Below are 19,259 nucleotides of genomic sequence, written 5' to 3'. Positions count from 1 at the left end.
GTCATTTTTCTTCTGTTTCGATTGATTTGCCGGATTTATTTACCATTTCATTTGTTTAATTTGCATTTCAAACCGTTTTACCTAAGATTTCTTGTTTATATTTATTAATATAAACCAAACTTTGATGAGCTCTTTCGAATGGCGTTCTTATTTTTAAAATCGATCAATTATTTAAGAAGTTAAGATTTTGTAACAAAATGGCTGCCTCACCTTTCGTGCAAGTAACTCGACAAGCAATGTGAGAAAATAACTTTTTCATATGTAAATTATGTAGGAAAGAACTATTCCACCCGAGGGTACATAATTTTGGGTCAGAAACCTCGGCAAGCCTCGGTTCTGACCCAAAATTCTGTACCCTCGGGTGGAATAGTTCTATCCTACATATGTACATATGAAAGAGTCATATAGTCTCATGATTATCATACTAATACATGTACGTTAGACCAACAATAATATATATATGTACATTATGTATAGATGTAATACTGTATATGTAGGAATGTGGGAAAATCCACGATTTTAGAATTGTTGCAGAAACAGTTGCATTTTTATGATTAAACTACATGTATCTATTTCAATACAGTTGGATTGGCAACAATAGAATGTCAAAATAATGCTAACGTATACTATGCATTTTGGCATAACCATTTAATGAATATGGAATAAACTATATTCATTAAGAGACATTTTGGCGACGGGGTATATAAGTTTAGCAGAATTTAAACCTAAAAATGATGTGGATGCACGGGAGTACGGGTTGTGCAAATTCTATATAAGTTTATTGATTACTCGAAAAGAACAAAGTTGTATTTTCTTAGATTTAGAGTAGCAAGACAGAAATAGTGTGAAATATATAGTACAAATATAATGGACAGGTGTGATAAAACAAACAAATAATCATAAAAAAAACCACATACATGTAAGAATAATTTTGTAAACTTTATATTTCAGTATACATTTGTATTATAACAAATTCATAACCTGCATTAATTAAGGTAATATTGCGTACAGCCAAAGTGGACATGGCATATACAAAAAATGCATACCGGTATTACATCCGTACATGTTAACTTAGAAGCAGATTGCACATTGGCGTTTTTCTCATACATATATGTATGTATGAGAGAGAGAAAAGCCAATGTGCAATCTGCTGTAAATTAGCTGTATATACATGTACGTGCATCTTTTTATTCTGCATACGCAATCATGTAGCTAATAGGTGACCTACAAATGAATATCGTTATCATGTACTTTCATTAAATACACTACAATAAAACATGCTCCTTTTATCATTTTTTAATTGTGCATTAAATACTAATACAACTACATTGTACAACAAAATCAGCAAAGATAGATACATGTATATCACGTAAAAGAACTTGTCATGCGTAGTCAGCATGTTTACGAGTCCGTTATTTACTATACCTGTGGTACGGCAGGGTGGTAGGTAGGTACAACATGTACACGACACATGCGCATTTGGCCTCTTGGCCTTGGAGTGGGATCAATATATAGCTATAGGTTATTGATGTGTGGACTGTAGGATCAGATTAACTACAGCGGTCATATAGACGAAATTCAAAGTTCTAATTACAGGTGAGGTATTTTCATCTACATGTACTTGCTATAAGTATGCTGCATTTTCTTTTATATACTATTTTGATTTGTTATGATAATATTAAAATATCTATTAATTTCTACATTTATTAAAACTGCATTTGTTAGGGATATTACTATGGACGCTACGGAAAGTCACGTGACAAGACTGACCATGTCCATATACAAATGTATAAACTGACCACTGAAAATCTGTTAGGAATTATTGACCATGTTATTTGGTACATAAACTAATACATATTTTCTTATTAATATTACCGATGGTTTTCATTTTCAATAGAAGAATATTTTCACTACTTATGGGAAATCACGGGAAATTTACCTGAAGTTGTATGTTGTACGTTTTTTATTTACATTTTACATTGTATCTCCAATAATACACATACACATGTACATGTATTTTAATCTTGACCATTTTGTTCCTACATTTTTAAAGATAGTAGTTCTGTTCTAAATGACCGTTAGATGTCGATATGCTTTAAAACTAAAACACTAAAACAAACAACTGAACTAAGCAAAAACACCAATGCTTTAACAATACTTACGGTTGAGTTGTGTGTAAGCTAACATGTACACACAAGTACACGAAGACCGAGCACCGGTAGTGAATGTACTGCATTTAAACTTGAAGTGCACTTCGTTTAAACTAAAAGTAAACTTGTTATGCAATATATATATATATTATTCTATATACTTTATCAATAATACATTACATATCTATATATATACAGTTGAGGGTAAAATAGCATTTGTACCATAGTACACTATATGAATGAGTGCAGGGGCGGATTTAGGTTTTGAGGTTAGAGGGGGCGTGGGACAAAGCAAATCAGGCGAGGGGTCTGGGGGCCGCCTAGGCCCCCAGAAGCTCTCGAATAAATGGTGCAAAATCCTGCATTCTGAGGATTTCATGAACACATTTTCCAGAAAATAATTGAAGCCATTTAAGGATGTTTATTTATGGTTTTCGTGTCAAGTGTCATATTTTTTATTTGAAGTTTTGATTTATTTTTTTTTACTTACAGAATTGCAATATCAAAATCTTAATATTTATATGGACATATAGCGAAGAAGGGCGGGGGTCTGGGGGCCGCCTAGGCCCCCAGAAGCCCTCGAATAAATGTATACTTTTTCCAAAAAATAATTGAAGCCATGTAAAAATGTTCGTTTATTATTTTTGATGTCTAATGTCATATTTTGAATACAAAGTTACAGAATTGCACTGCCTAAAATCTGAATATCTATTCATAGAGGCACGAAGCAAAGAAAAGGATGGGGGTCTGGGGGCCGCCTAGAACGAATATACGTACCCGGCCTACTATGTCTTTAGGCCGGGTACGAATTGGTCCCTATGTATCGTAGTGGAGCACTGCCTCCGAAAATCACTCGGGCACAGTTTTTCATACTTTTTTGAAGGTTTTGAAGTAATAGGGAACAATTGTAGCTCTAAAGAAGACACCATTTTCAGTCTAAAAGTCTTTTGAGCTACAATATTGCAGCTAGGGGTCGCCTATCGAAGGTTTTTATAGGACTAATGAAAGTGTATGTGAACTTTTTTTAACGATATAAGCTTTTACTTTTATACATTATCTCTCAGATTAGATAATTCATTTTCCCTAACTTACACAATCTTCATAATTCGTGTATTGGACAATGAAAGAAAAGAAGGCTAGTGGTCTTGTCTATGGCCATACGGTGCCAGGAACCATTGCTGTCATCCTGTTTTCTAATAGGGAGCCTTTTGTCATGTGCATTAATTTTTTAACATCGTTTGCCTATCTTATAACATTATCATTAAGATATGTTTTTATTGAAACAAAATAGGAAGGCATCTGGCCATGGGGTGCACCTAGACCCTAGAAGCTCTCATTCTCTGTCGCATTCCACTTTTTTCTTTACAAACATTTTCTTAGGACAAATAAAAGGCTTCTAGAAGCATTCGGCGTCAGTAGTGATCTTGTAACTGGCGTTTTGAAAGTACGCACACATTTGTGAATTGATAGTAGGATTTAATACAGGACTTTAATGCTGATTCAAAAATGTGTAATATATCATTTACAACCTGGAAAACGAAGGGCATGACATATAGTCAACCAACGAAGACTCATGGCCAGCTTCAATTCCTTCCACCCACCCCCTCCCATTTTCTTTTATTGCTAAGGATATCGAGATATAACCTGTCAATATTGAATATTAATGACAATAAATTATCTAATATATTGGGATTTTATCGGTTTTTTTTTTTTTTTTTTTTTTTTTGAAAAAGTAAATACTTGAAGGGATATACATTGTACCTTTTAAGCGATGGAGATAAAACCTTAACTTACACGAAAAAAAATATATAATTATTCCATTGCGCCTGGATACAAGTATGTTCATGCATGTATGTACCACAAAGTCGAATACATTTAGATTTTAAAATGATAACATCAAACGGTAAAGGTAGGATATGGAGCTTTCTGTCTAATTCCCACTCTATATCTAATTCCTTAATTTTTTCCCTTTCTCCCTCTTTTTTTTTCTTTCTTCCTTCTTTTCCTTCCTCCCTCCCTTTCTTTTCCCTTCTTTTTCCTTTTTCTTTTTTTTCTCTCTCCTATTTTAGGGGGGGGGGGGGTACGCCGGGTCCGCCCCCCCCTTGGATCCGCGCCTGGAGTGTACTATATTTAAAGTCATAGTGCACTACGTTTAAACTATGTGTAATAGTAAACTGATTGTGTTCTACATCCAGCATGCACTATAACATTTATATAATTCACATGTTTATGACGTTTTGGAATCACTGATATTTAAAGCTCGTCTCGGAAACTTAGCATACTGAATGGTGTGGGAAAAGTTACTTGCTTTATTTTAAGTGTCCGAATCCTATTTATGCTAATACAATGGTATTGTATATGATGTATTGATATCAATGAACTGTATATATATATGTGTGTGTGTGTGTGTGTGTGTGTGTGTGAGTGTGTGTGTGTGTGTGTGTGTAGATGAATAAAATGTGTTTTTTTTTAATTACATGTAATAGAGTTGTACGGTGGCGTATTAGGGCCACTACATAATATTTTTATCTTGTGCATACAAGTTAGTATCTGGTACGTCGTGTACGTACAACTTAGTATTTTGTACGTACACGATACTAACTTGTAACTACAAGGTGTTAAGTTGTGCGTACAAGATACTAACTTGTAAGTACAAAATACTAAGTTGTACGTACAAGATACTAACGTGTAAGTACAAAATACTTAGTTGTACGTACAAGATATTAACTTGCATGTAAAAGATACTAAGTTGTACGTACAAGATACTAACTTGTAAGTACAAAATACTAAGTTGTACGTACAAGATACTAACTTGTAAGTACAAAATACTAAGTTGTACGTACACGATACTAACTTGTAACTACAAGGTGTTAAGTTGTGCGTACAAGATACTAACTTGTAAGTACAAAATACTAAGTTGTACGTACAAGATACTAACTTGTAAGTACAAAATACTAAGTTGTACGTACAAGATACTAACGTGTAAGTACAAAATACTAAGTTGTCGTACAAGATACTGTCTTGTACGTACAAGATAAATAAGATTATATAGTTGCCCTAATATGCTGCCGTACCGTTGCATATATTAAATTGATCACGTCATTTCAGATTTATTGCAGATACTATAAAACATTTATGATAATTTATACAATTGTTTTATACACATTTACATATTAACCCACTCACCCTTGAAAACATATCTAAGCTCCTCTTAATAAAAGAGTAGACTAGTCCATTATGAAATTTCAGGGGTGAATGAATTAATTGTATTCATACATTTGTTGCAGATTTTACATATAAGATATAATGGATATCGCCGCCCTTAAACAAGAACTGGGAGATACCCTTCTCACAAAAGAGGGAGAAGTACCCATTGAGAAAGCACTAGAAGGAAAAAAGACAATATGTAAGTAAAAAACCTCACGCTTTTATCGTGATTTAAAAAATAAAACTAACTGCTAGTCAATAATAATGTTCAGAAGATACGTAGGATATTTCAGTTTAAAAACAGGTACATGCACTGTCAGTTGCCATAATACTGTACGCAAATGAGAATTTTGCTATTTATTATTAGTCATTTTGCAAATTTTCAATTGTTATTCCTAAAGTAATTTTGCGTTCAATCGTATCAAGATTATATGTACTGACTAAGAACTAATTGGCTTTCTATATTAATTAACGGCATTTGGATATAATCGCTCACAACTTGGGCATATTACAACGAAAGAATATTTTCATTATTTTAAAATAAGCGCTTATATGAAACTAGCTTTTATGTTGTCAACTTTGAAGTTTTTACGCTTGTAATTTATTTCTGAAGAGGATTTTAAAAAAAATGTAAAATGACTAAGAATATAAAGTTAAAAAATCCCTTCCGTACTGTATTACATGTATGGCCACTGACTGTATATGTACATCGACTCTCCAGCTTGTGTCAGAAATCACAAATAACAACGATACAAAGACACCACCCTGTGGAACACCACTTCATATCGTTATAACATCACTAGTGTTATACAAACATACTACACAAGTCTGATCAAATACAGATCCTTTAATCTCAACCCGAGAGAAAGATTTTGGCTAAACAACCCGAGGCTTGATCACTTCGTTTGATAAGATGATCTGACAACATCCCATAAGGGGTCAAGTTCTGGTTACCTTTCAAATTAGCCAATCAAACTGCTTCTTCTTCTCACCTTGGAAGTGAATTTTCGGGGACGAATTAGTTTGGGAGCAACCAAAATATTTTTCATGCATGTAGTCATCTCGCCACATATAAAATATTGCTAAATGTATACTGTATGTGAGCTGGGGCGAAATGTCATTTTTAGTTGATGAACTGAGTAAATAGTGACCCATAATGCCGGGATGTTGTCATGAAACGCAGTGACAATTGATTGATGGTAATTGATGCAATGACTTAATCAGTACATGCTTCATAACAAGAAAGAAAAAAACAGTGATTGAAAAATGATGTTAACTCAGTCAACCCTGCAATTTGTAATGGACTGATCTAGAGTTTGATTTAGTCTTCACGGGTGGATGATCATTTGTAATGCCTGCTAGAAAATTATCACACTTTTTAACACATATATGGTATAATTTTGATTAATATTTGATAGACTGTCTTTGCGTGTATAAATAAAAACAATATTAGGATACACATGGTTTTTTATAGGTTTGTACTTTTCTGCGCATTGGTGTCCACCGTGCCGACAGTTCACTCCCGCTATGGCCGACGTTTACAGCAACGGAGAAAAGGGAGATGATGTTGAGGTGATCTTCATTAGTTCTGACCGGGACGAGGCGTCTTTTAAGGAGTACTTTGGCGAGATGCCTTGGATTGCATTACCATTCAGCGTTAGAGACAAGAAGGTATGTTCAGAAGGGTAAATGTGCGGTCTGGGGCCGGGGAGGGGGTAGTTAGGGTGGCAAACACTACTCAAATCCAACATCCGGTCCAACTCCCGACATCTATTCATGATCTTTTAGATGCTTGTATATGGATTATGCAACACATATATTTCAAGCGTTTAACTAATCTGATTTATAACTGATAACTGAATAACCGAATGCATAACAGTTTCGGTTGAGAGATCTGCCATCAATAGTACGCTATGTAACTTTTTTTAAAAATAATTTCGTCAATGGATACATGTGACGAGTTACTTAAATTCAACATTAAGTAAGTCTTTAGCCACTCGTTTTTCTTATAGCACGTTTTGTTTCCATCAAGTTGTTTTGTTTTTAAATCAGCCTTACATGTCACATAAGGGACTGATCCATGCTGCTTCCGTCATTTATAATACCTATATAAAAATTAACATTGTTCTCGGTGAAAGAAATATGTATCATATATGACACAATTAGGTTATACAATAGTTTACATTTACTCGTTCTTTAGGTATAGCATCTCTCCAGTAGTGTCAGATATCAATAAATAACAACGATACAAAGACACCACCTTGCGGAACACCACTTCAAATTGTTTTATGAACCATTAAAACTTATTTAAATCTATATAAATCCCGAAGACCTCGTAAACTATGGTGTAACCAAAAATACAATTTGACAAACTTTTGGTATAAAATGTTGTAATTCGTATTAATGATAATGCTTTATAAACGTCTGACATTTTTCAGGCCGCCCTTTCCGAGAAGCATGGGATACGAGGAATTCCTACATTGGTGGTTCTGAAGAGCGACGGGTCCGTGGACACTAACGGCAGAGCACACGTTATGCAAAAGAACAGTCTTAAATTTGATTAAAATTTATAGGTTATAATCTTTAGCTTGTGCATAGCAATTTGACTAAAAATTATAAATAAGTCAGTACAATATACTATGAAATGAGATAATTTAGATGCACATGTAATTAATAATTTGGCTTTATTGTTAAATTATATAAATTTAAATATGTAAAATTTAATGAATCAAATAACGATATTATGGTTATAAATAAGACACAGAAATATTTTCTTCCTAGTTATCTTGGTTTTAGTTTTCTATGGATTTTGATACGATTTCCATTTGCCAACAAATACAAATTGCATAGCTTTACCAAACACAGGATGATGTACAGATTATCTCAAATTGTTCATGGGCAGCGAGATTAATATGCATTGTATGCGTGATGTTACCTTTACAATCAAAGTTGCAATATATTTCGTATAAGTGTTTGTGTTTGCTAATTTATATAATATCTATTCAATTTCTATTTAATTTCTTGTTATTCATCATATCGGAGATATACATATGGTCTTCTGGGTATTTGATTTTTAATATTTTACATTTTTTTACATGATTCTATCGTAACTTTTGTTACTGTACCTTAATATATTAAAATTTCTTTCATTAAGAGTCAGTGAGTGTGTGTTGTTTCATTTTTATATCGATTGTAGAAAACCATACATACTATCAAGCACACCAGCGTGTGTTTCTACATGATATCAACGGTGGATATGAATAATTTAAAATACATATCATAATATGACTGAAGGCAAGGACTTAAAGGGCACAGCCAAATGTTTTAATATAAATCATGCACGGCAAGGGAAGAGCGAAGCTCTACTTGTTTATTTTATTTTCTATTTCATGTAGAAGACATAATTTAGAAATAAAAGGACGCACTTTAAACTATAGAAGTATGTGATGTAATAAATGTCTAACATAAACTCAAAGAAATGAACTAAAAGATTCGGATTTCTCTGTGTCCATTCAAGGCCTGGAGTGCCGCGCATGCGAATCCTATGGTTTCACGCCATTTGTTGACGTTATGTGACGTCATGATTCCTTGTGCTCATCTTCGCCTTGATGGATATTTTGACTGCATTCTAAAGCTTTTAATTTTCAAAGTGTTATTATTATTATTTGAATAATAAAAAAATGTTTAATTACTCCTGTTATGCATTTGCATTAGTTAAATATATATTTACTGGGGAGAGCAGTACCGGAGCAACGCACAACCTCCCCATATGTATGAAAAATGGCGGCCGCAAAATGAAGCTGTCAGTGTGTAGGATTGAATTTTGAAGATTGTGTTTTTTCTTATATTTTCGTGTACATGTTACCTTAGAAGTGCTTCGCACTCCGTGCCCTTCGCCCTTGTATTAGGACAACAATGATATGATGGTTCTCAATGTTTCATCGAAAATATTTTATTTTAAATTAATATTTTGATATTTTTAAACGATTTGAAGATGTTTTTACAAAACAAAAACAAAAGAAACCAAAAAATAAAGGCGAGCATTTAATATATGCCTCGGGCCAAGATGGGTTTTTATTTGATTTTGGACCGCTTTCTGTTCTGAAATAATTGAATAATGTTTAAATCTGCCCAAGTGAGAGGTGGGTCTTATTCACAGGCCTTTGTGTTGTCAATTAACAGGAAACATTCACCTTGATTATATAGACTGAACAACAGGGACCTTGTACGAATTTCTAACCAACAGTATTTTTATCTCTATATTACTGTTGGTTGGAAATTCGTGTCAGGTCCTGCATGTGGACTGAACTTGTAATACAAATTATAATTCAAATTCAAATATTCTTAATTAATGAGTCACATGTTATGGAACAATACATTACACAGGTAAAAAAAATACATAATTCTTTCATCCAGTTTATTTAAGGATTTTAAAACTTGAATAATTTTTTTGTGTTATGGAGATAAAACACAAAAAATCTGAGTGTACTCTTAATGAACCACGAAGCGGTTTATGATGAATCCATATAATTCAATTTACTAAAGATAATCTCTTCAATGCTCAAAATTCATTTTGGGACTCTTTTGTCTATGAAATTATTACGCCGTCATCTCAGCCAATCAGAAGCAACGTCACAAACGGCGACGCCATTTTTCCTTTATGGGCTGATAAAGTAAATGTTTAAGCCAATGGAAATGCTCGTAACAAGCAAAATTGAATTATATAGGAATAATGGAACATAGTATACCCAGTCTGATTAATCAGAATTACCTCCCTTCCCACCACTTGAAATGAGGCAAAGGGAAGAAACTCTGACAGACCAAAATTATAAAGTACAGTAAGTCGGGTAAACGTTTTCTACGGGAACTATGGTTTCCTCTTACACTAAGACCTCTCTCGAGTTATCTGTTACGTACTAGGCCTAAGTGTGTTATGTATGGGTATAGGAGATGAATTCCATTATTTGTTTCTATGTAATAATTTATATGTTAAACAATTAAGATTAAAATATATCCCATCCTATTTTCACAAACATTCAAGCAAAGTTAAAATTTAAGAGATGTTTAGAATTTTTTATGAGAAGCTCTTTACTAATATTATTTCATTTAACCAAAGAATGTCATTAAAGAGACTTACATTTCTTGTTTCAGATGCATGTGACTTTATTGTATATACATTTACAATTTGATGTTAAAAAAACTTCCGTATTTCTATAACGCGTGTGTGTATCTCATGTACTATTAATTTACACCCATGTTTACATATATACTTGCCTGTGATGCACAAAAACTCTAGTATACTTTTGACCTTTTGTCATACATTTATTGTGTTGAGTGAATAAACAAATCTGCAAAGTTTTCACACCAGAGGTAAGCTACAGTTAACCTCTTATACCATTGTTTCTTTTGTAATCATTATAAAATGAATGAAGTTCATGGTTATGTAAATCTCTATATCTCTTCACTGCATTTACGGAAATATTCACGTCAGTTTATTCCGATGATACATTTCCCGACTACGAGAAGTTTAAGTGCTTTTCCGGAATACCCACGTTTAGCGGACAGCGCGGAAGCAAACATTAAGGTTATGTGTAATAGGTGACCCGAGTGCTGTGTTCACATATTTATAGGAAGTATCATCTTAAAATCTTCTGTACAGTTATATTCGTTTGTTGATGATATTCTTTTGTTTTAGTAACACCAAATGGATGCTGCCACTCTAAAATGTTATTTCGGAGATAACATTCTTATAAAAGGCGGTGAAGTACCTACAGAAATAGCATTAGAAGGGAAAAATACGCTATGTAAGTAAAATCATTGGAGAAAATAATATGTAAACACAAAGAAACATACTTTATTTATCTTTTTTTTATATAGAATAGATGTACATTTGTATTTGACACTTTGTTGATATGGTTCTTAATTTGAATCTAGTTATTCTTTCAAATGTGTTAGTTTAGATCATCTTACCACAAATGCAACAGTTCCACTATATAAGAAGACACAACACGAACATACCGCAGTCTCCAAAAATATGCACCTCGCACTTCACACACGCTACACACTGCATTCATGGGAGGCCGTCCTTACATGACCATAGCTGTTAATAGGACGTTAAAATAATCAAACAAACAAACAAACAATCCATAAAATGCAAACAAATAATAATGTACTTTGTACTACAGTATGTAAACACTTTTAAAACTTGACGACTCTGTGTAAGCAGGTAGGCTGATCCTTTGATGCACATCAAAATAATCAAATAACGGTACACTGTGGTTGACAGGGTAACTTTGTGAAGATGGGTGTCGCTCTCTCTGCAACCCCCAAAGGAAATAATCGCAGGCCTAGGCCTGGAATATCAAGGATACACCACAGAGGTCGTCAGGTTATATAGGTCAAGGTCAATATATCGATTATAGTGGGACTTTTGATGAATTGATTGTTCACAAATTGTATTAAACTTTTTTTCTCATATAGATTTTTGGAAATAGGAGTTCATACCATGAAAGAAAATGGAAGAAAAAACATATGTCCGTGTGCTCGTTTTTGAGCTATTGTCGCTCAAAGATACCAAAATGAGAAAATAGTGGATTTTATTGGAAATTTAGCAGTTTTGACCACATACAATAGAATTTAAAGCCATAATTCCCTAATGAGGTGTTTGAATATGTATGGATGTTTGTAGATTTATTTTCAAGTAGTCTTCATTAAAAATATACCAGTTATGATTAATAAGAGTCATAGTTTTTCTCAAAATAACAACATATGCTACCCCTACCCCTTAATTTTGAGCTCCAAAATGCACAATTTCCAGCCATTTTTGTCAAATTTAACCCTTTATAGAAAAAGTTCTGGTATTAAACTTTTGTCAATAGTTTGCATATCAATAGGGAAAGGGTTGTTCTTTCTAAATCAGGCAGAAAAAATGGGGGGTCCGTGTGCTTTTTTTTTTTGCCCCATTTAAATATTTATTTATCAATATTTTTGACTAAAAATAAAAAGTGACTAAAAAATAAAAGTGAAATTACCATTAAATGTAGAAATAAAGTGACAACAGTGTATCATATCAGACATTAATGTTCAATATCTTAATTAACATGAATCCAGTGAAGATTTACAGCAAAAATTAACTCGATACAGCTGAAAATGCTTACGCGGTGATGATTTAAGTAAAAACAATTTATTAAGTAAAAAATGGGAAAACGGTGGCTCTACTCAAAGCCAAAAAAAGACACAATTTCAAAATGGCCGCCAAATGGGCCATTTCTTAAAATCGATGTGTAAAAAAATCTACTAAAAATAGAAATGTTATTTTTTGACAAAATTTGCTACAGACCACATGCTACAGATATTGATAAATCGTATTTGAAAATCTCATAACGTTTTTGATCTATGTCGAAACGAGACTTCAACGGGACTGAAACCACAGAAGAATACATCCTTAAGTTGTTGTTTTTTCTCGAGAAATTGGTGTTTGATCTTGTTGGTATTCTTGTTTTTCGTAACTGCTTATACAAATTAAGACAAATGGAATGTGTTTGTTTGTTTGTTTGATAAATTAACGTCCTATTAACAGCCAGGGTCGTGTAAGGACGGCTTCCCATGTATGCAGTGTGTAGCGTGTATGTAGTGTATAAAGTGCTTGGTTCGTTTTTTGGGAAACTTGGGTATATTCATGTTTTGTTTTCTTGTATAGTGGAACTCTTGTCCATTACATAGTGCTATATCACTGAAGCATGCCACTGAAGACACCGAGCAGCACACTCCATCCGGTCACATTATACTGACAACTGGCAAACCAGTTGTCCGACTACTTTAATGCTGAGCGATAAACAGGAGCAGAAACAAAGATTTTTATAGACTTTGTTGTGTCTCAGCCAGGGGACAGGGCATATAGTCTACCTCAGAGAGGTGGGCGAGCGTTCAACAGGAGGCCAAAAGTGAGGCGGTGTCAAGGGAGAAAGTTGGTTAGGGAGAAAGATAATATTCCAAATATAGTTGCCTTTTACGAGGATGCAATAGGGAGAACAGGTACAACTCTAAAGCCCTACCTGGAAAAAAAAAAATTGATGACAAAAGGCGATCATTCACAATATTTCCTCATTACATATGGACGATCGATATTATCTATATCTTTAATATACATACAGTAAACCCCTCGATAATCCGGACGCCGTTAGTCCGGAAACCTCACACTCCGGATGGAAATATCAGGGAAAAGATCTATTTATTTACTAAGTAAACAAATTTTGTCTGTCTAGAAAATTCGCAATCCGGAAGGTTTTGACACAAATCCGGATTACCGAGAGTTCACTCTACAATGAAAAAATGTTTTTTTTATATAGGTTTTTACTTTTCTGCCCATTGGTGCCCTCCATGTCGTGAATTCACACCAGTTCTGAGTAAAATCTACAATCAGGGAGAAAAGGGAGCCGATGTTGAAGTGGTTTTCATCAGTATGGACCGTGATTACAAATCGTTTGAGGAATACTTTGCCGAGATGCCGTGGTGTGCCCTACCATTTCGTAATAGAGATATCAAGGTAAACTTTCAAATACTAGTTATCCAGAGGGAGAATATATATTAACATTGAATAGTAAATATTTACAACAGTGTATTTAATGTTTGATATCAAGGTAGATTTGCTTGAAATCTTCTGTAACAGTTATATGTGCCGTATTGGGTTTGGGTTATTCGTATTTGTAAAGTGACTTATGCAGATATGTTTTCATCTAAACATATTTATAAGATATGAAACAGGAACTTTCACAGTACAAAAATTCTGTGATGTAACTACTGCTTATAAGGCATCACATATTTTTGTCTTCGCCTTTGACTGATTTTCAGAGTTTAATACATCGAACTTTTATATGGTTTTCGATAGATTACTGAAGACTAAATAGCATGCCAAAATTGTTACGTAACATATAACCTTAAAGGCCCACTACCTTTCCAGAGCAAAATATGAAGGTTTCTTAAAAACATTAATAACATCAGAAAATATATACCGATGGCCTAAGATGAGGTTACAACACCAAACATGTGCAAGATTTCCTGCGTAATATATGATAATAGTGGAGAGTGATTTCGCTGTTTTGCCGTCTGACGCAATGATACTCAACTATCGCGCGGTATTTAGGACGACGACGGGAAACATAAGACGACCCGCGTTATGAAAATTAACATTTAAATTTATTTTAATCAAATTGTTCAGAAGGTGGTGATACATGTAGTATTGACGGTAAGTTAATAACTTTTGCGACTCTACAAAATTTAACGATCTAGTTTTACATTCCCAATTTGAAAATTAAAAGCCGTTTCGGAAAGGTAGTGGGCCTTTAAAGAACCGTTAATATCTGAGGACGAGAAAGCAAAAAGCGTCCGATTTTCAAGTTTGGGATTAATACTTTGGTATAATAAATATAAAATATATAACATACTGCATAATATGAGTTATTCGTGGGTACTTTAGTGTGGTATGAAGCTTTCAAATCATTTCACGGATTGAAATATTCGTGGTTAAAAACATTCGTGTTGGAATAAATAAAATATGTTTTTTTCAAATAAAGTTTATAGATGTCCCCTCCGTTGTTTATTAAGGATACGGCTACATTGTTTTTTGGATAAGGCTGTAATAAAACGAAGGTTTCTTAAAAACATTAATAACATCAGAAAATATATACCGATGGCCTAAGATGAGGTTACAACACCAAACATGTGCAAGATTTCCTGCGTAATATATGATAATAGTGGAGAGTGATTTCGCTGTTTTGCCGTCTGACGCAATGATACTCAACTATCGCGCGGTATTTAGGACGACGACGGGAAACATAAGACGACTCGCGTTATGAAAATTAACATTTAAATTTATTTTAATCAAATTGTTCAGAAGGTGGTGATACATGTAGTATTGACGGTAAGTTAATAACTTTTGCGACTCTACAAATTTAACGATCTAGTTTTACATTCCCAATTTGAAAATTAAAAGCCGTTTCGGAAAGGTAGTGGGCCTTTAAAGAACCGTTAATATCTGAGGACGAGAAAGAAAGCAAAAAGCGTCCGATTTTCAAGTTTGGGATTAATACTTTGGTATAATAAATATAAAATATATAACATACTGCATAATATGAATTATTCGTGGGTACTTTAGTGTGGTATGAAGCTTTCAAATCATTTCACGGATTGAAATATTCGTGGTTAAAAACATTCGTGTTGGAATAAATAAAAATATGTTATTTTCAAATAAAGTTTATAGATGTCCCCTTTGTTATTAAGGAACGGCCATTGTTTGGATAAGGCTGTAATAAAACAACAGATGTATAAAAGGTTCAAGACCTGCAGAATCAGACATCTCAAAACGGAAGATTTTTTACCTTGCTTTGTCGACAATATCTTTAACATGCATCAATGAAACTTCCTGATCCAAACTTCATTTATTTACCTATCACTGCCGGTTATTTTCGCGGGCAAAAAATTTCGCGATTTGAACTTAAAACGAGTGTATTAAATTTCAGTGGTTTTAATTTTTCGCTATCTAGCTTATAGAGTGTATATTATTCAGCCATTTCTTATATTTTGCGAATCAGATTTTCGTGATCATAATAATTTTTTTATTCGTGTTATCCATGTTTTCCAGGCCACTCTGTCCCAAAGGTTTGGAATCGAAGGAATACCTTCACTGGTGATTCTGAAAAAGGATGGTTCTGTAAACAAAGCCGGCAAATCACACGTGATGGAGCATTATAATCTTAAATTTGATTAAAAGTAAAAATAGTATAAATTCCAGCTAACTTCTGAAAGACCCACTATCTTTCCGGAGCAAAATTTAAAGGTTCATTGAAAACATTAATGACATTAAAAAAATACATATCGATGGCCTTAGATGAAGTTACAACACCAAACAAATGCAAGGTTTCTCGCGTAATGTGATAACTGCCGAGAATAATTTCGTTTTTTAGCCGTCTGGCGCAGTAATAGTCAACTACCGCGCGGTATTTAGGACAACGGCGGGAAACACAAGACGACCCGCGTTATGAAAATTAATATCTTATTCATTTAAATTAATTTTTTCCAAAAAATGATAATGAGTGTAGTATTAAGGGTAAGTTAATAACTTTTGCGACTCTACAAAATTATCGATCTCGTTTGGCATTCCCATTTTAAAAAATAATAGCCGTTTCGGAAAGGTAGTGGGCCTTTTAAAGTATCCGCTGTATTCGGTAAGACTTTTTTTGAAGGGTATTCATTTTGGTTTATTGAGCGCCTTAGTTATAGGCGCAAAAGTTTAAAAAGAATAAAAGAGATTCTTGTTTGAGAATTAGGTGTATCGCTTGATTCAATACATTTTCCAAAATGTCAAATTTACATATGATTAAGCCGAATTAACACAGTTTAAAAATTTTAAACATGCTGCCAACAAACAAATTCCATTGATTTAAATTATTTCAATTTTAGTGAACAGTGAGAGTGAGCAAGATGTTTACTTTTCTGTTAAATCTTCTTCAATTTATATAATTTCACTGTTGAATGTTATGTAACAGTAAAAGCATGTATTAAAACTGCTTTAATTGAAATTGGTTGGTGTTTTTTATGACGTCGCTCAAGTTCTATATGGTTGATTTCAAAGAATCGTTCAAGAAACTATCAAACATATTTAAGGATTAATTTGAATAGATTTTTTATGTTATGGAGATATAACACAAAAATCTGAGTGTACTCTACAGCTGTAAGTAATTCGCGAAGCAGTTTATGATGAGAGTACACTCAGACTTTTGTGTTATATCTCCATAACATAAAAAAGATATTCAAATTAGTCCTTATAATTCAATTTACTAAAGATAATCTCTTCATTATTCAAAATTCATTATTGGACTCTTTTGTCTATGAAATCATGACGCCGTCATCTCAGTCAATCAGAAGCAACGTTATAAACGGCGACGCCATTTTTTCCTTTATGGGCTAATAAAGTAAATTTTTAAGCCAATGAAAATGCTCGTAACAAGCAAAATTGAATTATTTAGAAATAACAATGAATTATAATTAGTTATTTTATACAGCCAGGAGTATAAGGGAACAAAATTGATAAATGTGCATGTATTTGTGATTTAAAACGACTAGAAAACGACATCGATGAAGCAAAAAAATAATTTTCAAAAAGGAATCGATATGAAAAAAACGTCATCAACTCAAAAAAGAAAGAAAAAAACACTTCCTGTTTTCCAACGCGAAATAATTTAAAGCGACCAAACCCGTGTTGAAATATCTGCACGCAATTTATCGCAAAATATATCTCCAATTTTAATACTATTATCTAGAATTCTGCCTGTAAAACTGGCGGGGGGAAAGCGGCGTCAATGGTGAACGAATACTGTAATTAATATCGACATGAAAAACACCATAATGGTTGGGAAATAGTCATTTGTGTACAACGTCATCAAAAGCGTGTTCTAATTTTCGGTCTTGGATACAATTACATACCCTATATAAGTCGCATTATAACCAAATCGAAATTATATGAAAAGACAAAGAGAAGTTAATTACATAAAGAAAGAGACACGTGCCCGATATTTCACGTCGCTGTTTCAATGTAATAGCACTCAAAAACGAATATCCAATTTCATTCTGTTATCGAAAGAGACAACCCAGAATGCGAGAGATTGCAGATCAAAAACAATAAAAATCAGCTGTCGAATTCGCTTGGGGGAAACAAAACGTTCTCATTCCAAAACCTGCTCCATATTGCATCACAAAGTATTATGAGATACTTTTATCCATCGGGTTAAATAACTTCAATATAATACAATACAATACAATGTAACACACTACAAAACAATAAAATGCAATATTTTATTTACTAACGTATCACAATTTACAATAGGGTAAAAAAATCACCGTGAGGATAGATGAAGTACCAGTTAGAGTAAAAGTGTCCTGAAAGATTTGACTAACGAGGCACTTAAAATAGTATACATTATTAAAGTATCAAATATCTAGTTAACCTTTTCTTCAAGAATTAAGAACTTAAACTTATCTAAAATTGTAAAAATTTCAACTCAGTCGTTTGGGCAAAGACTGAACACACGATTAAAATTATTAACTAGCTTGAGATAACTTTACTTATAACTTTTATTCAAATTCAAATTCAAAACTAATTCAAATTTTGTAATACAAAAAATTGAATGTTTGTTAAATCATATTTCCTGTTAATAATGTTGAACCAAAACCTGCTTCTTTGTTGCCTGTATGAAGAGTCAAATCTCCCATTGTTTGGTATATGAGAGGTGGTATGTCAAGGAATGAATCAATATATTTTACACGTGCCTGTCAAATGGAATAATAAAATCTTACATGAGACTGTCAGGTGGACAGGAATAACTCAACCCGATTAAAGGATTATTTTGGCTTGTCAACCCGAGGCTTTCCAAGGGTTGAGATATCCCTTTCCACCTGACAGGTCCATTTAAGGTTATTTTTATCGTATACTTACGGAAAATGCAGTCATATAGAAACATTTCCAAAGCGCCGCCATCATAAGAACGTCGCAATGCGTCAAAAATTAATGACGTCGTCGACAATAGTCGCCGCTTGTAATGATGACATCACGTTATTGTCTACCTCGTGTGAGCTGTCTTTTCCCTACCCCGGTAAAGACAGAGTTATCTTTTCCTAGCAACTGCGGTATAAACATTTCTCCCATACTTGACAGGGTTATCCTGCGGTTGCTAGGGAAAGATAACTCTGTTTTTTACCGCGGTAGGGAAAAGACAGCTCAAACGCGCTAGACAATGACGTGACATCATCATTACATGCGGTGTCTATTGTCGACGACGTCATTTATTTTGACGCATTGCGACATTCCTATGATTGCCATCAAGGTTCGTATTAGTTTGGAAGAAAAAT

General features: G+C 33.5%; 1 protein-coding gene across 1 annotated transcript; it reads left to right on the top strand.

Annotated features, from left to right (window-relative positions):
- The first annotated feature begins 1,494 nt into the window (after window positions 1-1,494).
- On the top strand, window positions 1,495-16,933 carry LOC138331324 (uncharacterized). Its single transcript, XM_069278861.1, has 7 exons — window positions 1,495-1,596; window positions 5,438-5,556; window positions 6,832-7,028; window positions 7,796-7,910; window positions 11,054-11,161; window positions 13,706-13,902; window positions 15,997-16,933. The coding sequence occupies exons 2-7, from the start codon at window positions 5,457-5,459 to the stop codon at window positions 16,120-16,122; spliced, it is 843 nt and encodes a 280-aa protein (XP_069134962.1). The 5' UTR covers window positions 1,495-1,596; window positions 5,438-5,456; the 3' UTR covers window positions 16,123-16,933.
- The last annotated feature ends 2,326 nt before the right edge of the window (window positions 16,934-19,259 follow it).

This window comes from Argopecten irradians, chromosome 9, assembly GCF_041381155.1.
Source record: "Argopecten irradians isolate NY chromosome 9, Ai_NY, whole genome shotgun sequence".
NCBI classification, from domain to species: domain Eukaryota; kingdom Metazoa; phylum Mollusca; class Bivalvia; order Pectinida; family Pectinidae; genus Argopecten; species Argopecten irradians.
This window is presented reverse-complemented; position numbering and strand designations above follow the sequence as displayed.